General features: G+C 33.2%; 1 protein-coding gene across 1 annotated transcript in view; it reads left to right on the forward strand.

The window, feature by feature from the left end:
- Positions 1 to 4,103, forward strand: part of LOC129796070 (serine/threonine-protein phosphatase rdgC) — a 45,013-nt gene extending 40,910 nt beyond the window's left edge. The window contains exon 12 of the mRNA XM_055837774.1: positions 2,975 to 4,103. Within this exon, the coding sequence (XP_055693749.1) occupies positions 2,975 to 3,496 (522 nt within the window). The 3' untranslated portion in view covers positions 3,497 to 4,103. The remainder of the gene's footprint in view (positions 1 to 2,974) is intronic.
- Positions 4,104 to 7,860: the final 3,757 nt, after the last annotated feature.

Consider the following 7,860-nt stretch of genomic DNA (forward strand, 5'->3'; position numbering starts at 1 on the left):
TCAATTTTTTTTATTACTCTACCACTTTAGTTGTCAATTATCAAGATGAGCATTTTTCCTTTTAGAGTTTTGACGGAAAAAAGCGTAAAGTAAAATGCTGCATTCAGTTTTATCGTATTGTTGGAATTCAAAGAGAATTTTGCGCCAAAGTGAAAGCAAAGTTAAGGCAACAAAGGACCAGAAAACTTAACAAAGATATTTTTTCTAGCTCTCACTGTTCTCTTTTCAATGAAACTTTTAAAGTTTTACAACTGTAGAATAGAACTAATATTATACAAATGGGTGATGAGGGTAGTGAAAAATTGAGTTTTTCAAACTGATTTTAAAAAATCATGGTTTTAGAGAATTAAGAAAGATTCGCATTTGTTGGATATTCAGGAATTTTTGATCTATAGTGTAACAAATGTTTAGAAATATTAATTATTAAACGGATATGTAGAAAAATTCGTGTTTTGTAACAAATTTTTAGAATTAAATATTTGTAGTTCATAGCGAATATTTAAAAATAAATCTGCTTTAGCGAATATTCACAAATATTCGTTTCTGTGCCGAATATTCAAGAATATTTGTGTTTATTAGTGTTTGTTATAAATTTTAAAATATATAAATAACTGTTATAATTCCCAACGAGAACTACTTTCCCAAATGCTGCCCTATTTCGAAATAATTTCCAAAATATGTCGAAAGTAGCTGCCCTATTTTGGAAGGAAATCATCTTTCGAAATATATTCGGGATATTTCCCTATCAATCAGCCCAATTTCTGCCTTATTTTTAAGTAAAAAAATTGGGCAGCCCAAGTGGAAAATATTTCGAAAAAGTTTCGACCCTCTTCCCAATAGGGAATTGGGTGTCGACAGTCTGTCGAAGTTTTTCCTTCCTCCATTTCCTTTAATATTGGGAAAAAAATTAGGCCGCTTGTCGACTGATATTCGACATGCTTTCGACAATCTTCCCAATTTTTGCCCTATTTCTTCCCAATTTCTGCCCTTCTCCAAATTTTTGATTTCATATTTTGTCAACAGATGGACTTTAAGGTTTAGAGGTTAATGAGCTCAATGGCGTACTTATTCGTGCGCGGCAAATCAAAAATTTACTTGCTAAAATTAAATTCGATTTATTAATTATCTGATACTTTTGCATACAAAATATGTTGACCAACATGTTTCAGGATGTGTAAAGAAATTTTAAAAATACTTTCAACAAGGTTTTGGAAAATTTCATTTTTTATGTGCAATTAAAATATAATTAAAAATTAAATTTGTGAAATGCAATGGCATTTTATCGCCTATGGCAAATATTCCCGTCGGGAAAAGGGTGTGGCATGGTTTTCCAAAGACCAAGCGTCAAGATAAGTCGCAATATAAAAATATTAATATTTATTAATATCGTGTTCCATTTTGTCTTGGCATTTTATTGTTGTCATGTAAAATAACGCCATGGAGGCCCCAATATAATCATGTGATGTGTGAAAAGAGCAGAAAAAATATGTTGTTTGAATTGAATATCATTGGAGAGAAAGAGAAGAATAATGAGGAAATCAAGGCAGTACATGTCGACATGCTTTCGAAAATTTTCCCTATTTCTGCCCTATTTCGACGGTCCGTCGAAATATGGTCGGCCACGTTTCGACATCAGCTTCTCAATTGGGCAGAAATAGGGAAGATGCTTTCGACGAACTTTCGACAGAAAAATTGGGATTTTTATTCCCCATTTTCGTCAAGGCGTCGAAATTTTGACCAATTCTCGCCCTATCCCTGCCGACGGATTTTCGAAAATTTTCCCTATTTTCAAGCGATTTCTCTCCTTGGGAAACTACAATTTATCGTGATTATTTGTAAAAAAACGAATATTTCCAAATATTCGCTAAAAAATTTTATTTCTTAACCTTTTGAAAAACTAGGTATTTACTTTTTATATATTTTTTGAATACCTGTTTGTAGAAAAAAGTAAAATCTTCGATTCCAAAAACTATACAAAATATTTTTTATGTAAATATCGCAATAAGTGTAGGTAAAAGAAAATTTATAAATTTTGTAGAAACTGCACAAAGCGCATTAGAAATGTAATCATAGCGCACTATATTTAATTATTTTCCAAAATAACTTATTTTTCCAAAAAAAAAAGTGTCCAAATTTTTACCGGATAATTACCCCCTTTGAAGAAGGGAGAAAAATCTCACGCGCTGAATTCAATTTGGTTAGTGAAACAGATGGTGGATGCCATTGTACGCAGAGCGAAACTAAAATGGGATTTATACCACGAAAAACTCCTGCATTTGACGCACTTTAAATCTCAAGAAAAACTAAGGAAATTCTAAGGAAATAACCTTTTTAGATTAAATTTTGTGGAGATATTTGAGAGCACAAAGTTTTATCATATTTGCATATTTCTCCGCTGAATTTATTTTTATTCAATTGATAGCAATCAAATGGGATGCAAGCTAAAGAGTTTTTATGTATTTTCTTTCATTTTTTTTTCTTAAATAACTTCTAGAAAAGTTCTGCGAGTTTTTGAAGATACTGAACTATCAGTTGATGAATTTGAATTTAAATCATTTAAATATGATAGAAATTGACACTTCCTTTTTGACTTGTCGTTTTGACACTTGAAAATAAACATCTTGACATTAAAATTGACGTTTAATACTTTTTCTTGTCATTTTGACAAATAAAAATTACCAGTAAATATTTTCTCTTGTCTCTTGACGTGTTAAAAGAGTTCCTTTAGTCATCTTGACAGTTACAATGTGACGTTTATTTTTTTTTTCAAATTCTGTTAACAAGCAAATTTAGCTATTTTCTCTTTTCTCTTCACATACTGTAAGACAACATTGACAAACATTGACATTTAATATTTTTTTGTTATTGTGACAGTAAGAAAATAAATTATTTGTCATCTTGACATACGAAAATTTTCGAAGAGAGACGACAGATAAAAATTGACAATTAATATTTTCTCCTGTCACCTTTGCAGAAAAGTAACCCAGGATCTGCATCAGTGGCAGAGTCGCTTTATCGGAATAAGACAAGTCTAGAGGCAATTTTCCGTATCCTCGATAAGGACAATTCGGGTCATATTTCCCTCGAAGAATTCGGTGAGGCATGCCACATCCTCCACAAGCATCTTCCGGAGCATGGCACGGAGGCGGAACTTCTGGACATGTGCAAAATGATGGATATCAACAAGGATGGGCTTGTGGATCTCAATGAATTCCTCGAGGCTTTCCGTTTGTGCGATCAAGCACGCCGTGGCCTGCGGAAGCCCCTAAATGAGATTCTCTCCCTCGATGAGGATCATATGGGATACAAAGAGAATGGATCCCTTGCCAAGAGATCCGAAAAGGCTGACGATCAGCCTGAGCATAAGGTGAAGACTACGGTGACAGAGGATGAGGATGATGCTGAGTCGGAGGATGAGAGTGACTACACGGACCAAATTCAGGATGAGGGAAAGACAAAAAATGCTCCGCATGCACCTAAAGATGAAGATTTGTAGACTTTTTCGAACTTCCCGCGCATTTTGTCCGCCTAGAAAACTACTTTATCGACTCTGTCGCCTCACTATTCTCTCTATCCTCGACACCAATGGCATATTTTATGAATGTGATGTAAGAAACATTAGTGGAGACACAAGTGGAGAGATTGTGGTGTGTGTACTAAATATGGGACAAAATTGAGGGTACATACTATTCGTGAAAGAAAATTTTATTAAGAAAAAATCAAGAATTTGTTTTTGATAAAATATTCCTTTCCGAATCTTCACGTCTTTCTATGAAATTATTAAATTAAATAAAAAAAAAGAAAAACTGAGAATATTCTGATAAATAAAATGGGATCAAAAACACGATTATATAAAAAATTAACTACAAAATTCTCAATGTAATTCGTTGTTAAAGATTCAAAAGAAAAAGATTATTAAAGAAAAAAATCTGTTTACTTACTAATTAGGAAAAATATGTTAAAAAAAAATTCTAGAAAAAAATATCTATTGGATGTACAATTAATTATAAAAGAAAAAAAATGTTGATAAATCCTATTTGATGTTGACCATTTTCTTCATTCAATTTCTATCCACGAAGATTAATTTAATTTGAAAAACAAAACTAAATAATTTTTATTGTAGGTAAATGATTGTAGACACCAAAAATAGACATAAATCTCACATATATAGTGTTGTAAATGGGCCAAAAATATACATAAGAAATAATGTTATTTCCTCAAGAATTATGGTTTCATTACTTGAAACACTAAATTGTATAATTTTTCTATCACGAAAGACGTCTTTTAGAGAGAGAGAAAAAAATTATTTTTTAGTATAAAAAATATAAATAAATATTAGATATTTCAATTATTACAAAATAATGTGATAATTCATAATTTTTATTCTTTAATTTCTCATTTAAAAAAAATCTATGAACGCTTATATTGGGAAATTTTTAGGATGGAAAAAGTACGTTAAAGGAATTGAGTCAAAGACATTTTAGATATTGAGCTTTAATTTCTCTATTTCTCTATTTTGACGATTTATTCATCGGCAAAACTTTTAAAGGCTACAACAAGCCAATTGTATTAATTAAATAAATTGTAGGTACATTACTTTAAAATAATTAACTAAAAAAAAAAGCTTTAAGAGAAAAAAACGAAAAGACGCCAGTTAGCACGTCATTTTGAATTGGACACACCACCTATCTTGTTAACAAAATTCTTCACGACCGAATTAATTTTTGTCAATTAACCATAACTGAGTATTGAGATGGAAAAGAAGTTAAAAAAAATAGTGAGAAGTCGTTATATTGTGTGTAAAAGCTAAGAAATCAACAACCAACTCTTGATGTTTAAAGCAGAAAAATTCTTCGATGACAGATTAAATGGAATAAATAAACGTGCAACTCTGTGGTAAAAAAAAAGGTTGAACGTGTGTTTCTCATCTGTGGGCTCTCTTGGGTGGCTCTTGAGGGGGACCCCGGTAAGGAGCTGCCGTGCGCGACACGGTGATGGATGCTGCGGAGCTCCCCCGCGGATGGGTTTGAGTGGAGCTGACAAGCATCTCGTTTGTTTCTGGGCACCCATATCGAATTTCCGATTATCCAAATTCGTTGATTTTGTACGCCTTGATGGCGTGCCAATGTCACTCCACACAACTTCTGCTGCCATCAAACACCATGCTCAGCTCACCAGCATCTTCAACATTACATACTTTGCCATACTCACGCACCCAGAGTCTCATCAGATGCTCCCCTCCATTTGGGGAGATTTTAATTTAAATTAACTTAGAAGAAGATTTTATAAAATCTCAATTAAGAATAAATTTGCAGCATCCTCCGCTATTTTCTAGCTCTTGAAAAGAAGCTAAATTTTAACCTTTTGGGACTTCTTTTAAAGAAACTTTTAAGCAAAAAAAAAAGAAGTACCTACAAAGAAAAAAATTGTTGCTAAATATTGATTAAAGTTAGTTAAGGGACAAATAATGGGACAATCTAATAATTTTGGAAACACGACAAGAACCAGATTTTTCTTATTTCATAAGCAGGAACTAAATTTTCTTTCAATTTTTTTTTAAATAAAAATTGTTTCTTTATTAGCTGTGATTTTTCAAGCCACAAATTTAAGTCAAACAGCGATATCCATACGTATGCATTTTATTAAAAAAAAATGTATTTTCACCTTAATTCCACTTAGCAATTGATTCCAAAACTCGAAAACAAATCTAAAAAAATAGCATAGTTTTATTTTTTTGTCAAAATCTTACAATAATTTTTAAGCTGTACGGAAAGAAAGAAAAAAATTGGCAGGAGCGACTAATTCCTTTATTTTTTTTATTATTTAAAATTAAAAGTTTATGAATTTTTCTTTATTTAAATTTTTCAAATTTTGATTACTCCCTTGGATTTTTTTATTACTCGATCATATCATATTAAATTAGGTCACTTTTTTCGCGAACCTTTTCAGCATATGGGATCAACAGTTTTATAGGCTGAGCGCAAGTCTTTTAATCGAGGTCTTTCTATTCAGCTAAATCTCAGTTTTTTAAATCTAAATACTTAGTTCTTTTAAACTAGACCTTTTTTTAAATCTGAGCTTAAGTTTCCTAATTCATGCTGAGATAGAGTTAAGTGCATTCTAGACCTAACCTATTTTAACTTCAAGCCTCACATAAGAAACAAAGCTAAGCCATTTATTAGGCCAGGGCTATTTTTTCTTAAGCCAAACCTTATTAGTTCCTTTAGGCCAGACTTTTAAAACGCATTTAGTCTCAGTTCAGCCTGATTTAACTTTGAAGCCTTTAAAGCCTGACCTTACTTAAAAATCTTAGAACCCTTAGAACTGACTTTAAAAAGTTAAACCTATGTTTGAAAAAAAATTGTAGTCTAATTTAAATAAGTTTATTCTGGTCTAGAAAAACTCGGATCTGACTTAAGACATTCCTTTTGCTAAAAAAAATGAAACTTCCTAAATTACAGAGTCCTAATTTCAATTTCCGATTTTTTAATTATCTGATTCTGCCGAAAAATAAAAGAAAACAAAGAAATAGAGTAGAAATAGAAATAGGTAGAATTTTTTAAAAATATCTTTTAACTTTTCTGAATTATTTGAACTTAGAGATCATTTTCAGTGAAAAAAGAACACGTTGAATCACTTTGAACGATTAAATTAAACATTTTTTATTTAAAGAAATTCTGGAATTAAATAAATATTGATGACAGAATCTCACGCAGTTGGAGCCCATCTCTTGGAGTGACGTGTTTTGTGCAAACAGTGGCTTTTTGCATAAAATCCCATGCAGGGCGTGAAATGGGTTGAATGTCCATCAATGTTATGATAAATTGGCAGGTAGGTGCACAGTCAAGTGGCAGAAGTTACCTGGCGAAGACGCAAAAGATCACATCGTGGCTGTTTGTTGGCTACAGACAGAAGCTTTTTTACTTCTTGCTGAACGTCTTCAGGTAGACGCGCGAGATCCTCCGAGAGGTGATGAAAAATTTAAAAAAGAAAAAACCTTTTTGATACCTTTTTGGCGCTTTTTTATTGCATTAAAGAGGCTGGAAAAGGACAAGTGTGAGGAGAGGATCAAATTCAATTGACACCATTTAACGAGGCATGAAGAACATGGTGAAACACCGGAAATAAATGATGAGCTATAAATCAAATCCTCACAGTTCATGGGTTTTTTGGGATTTGGTGGATGTTTACCGCCAAAAAGAGCGGGAAAAAAGGTGATTTATGTGGAGGTGAGAAGATGCCACTTAATGATCTCTCTCTCAATGCTTGTGAGTGCTACGAAGAATATCTTCCCGTCAATTGCCTGCCATGGGTAACATCTCAATTAATTACCAATCCCAATGCTTTAGAGACGGAGAAGAGACGACAAAGAGGGTGCTGATGCTCCTCTTTAGCGGGTGCCTCCGCAGGAGAAGCCAAGTCAGGTGACAGAGGTACATTTGTTACCACTCAGCAGGTCATTTGTTTCCAACGTGCTCTCCACCCATCCCGCCGTAGCCATTGAGTCTCAAACATCATCTGCTCCTATTAATTGGCACATCACTCGCGGGGCGACGTAACATTTTTTTTCGAGAGAACGGCCTCTAATGGGCTCCGCGAGGAAGAGTTTGGTCAATCGATTGATTAGCGCGGGCTCCGGTGCGTATTTATGGGTTTTTAAATCAATCCCACAGAGGCAAATGTCCACTAGCAATTCATGCCACCTCTTCCCATCTTCAAGAACATTTTATCTCAGGCGATTGATCAGCAATTTTGTGCTTCTTTCGACAGATTATTTTCCTCCAAATTGTCTTTTAGAGAACAGATTTATTCGATCTCCTATGGGAAGAATCTCACGAAGAAGAGCGGGCGAAAACGGCT

The sequence above is a fragment of the Lutzomyia longipalpis genome, chromosome 4 (genome assembly GCF_024334085.1).
Source record: "Lutzomyia longipalpis isolate SR_M1_2022 chromosome 4, ASM2433408v1".
In the NCBI taxonomy this organism is placed as follows: Eukaryota; Metazoa; Arthropoda; class Insecta; order Diptera; family Psychodidae; genus Lutzomyia; species Lutzomyia longipalpis.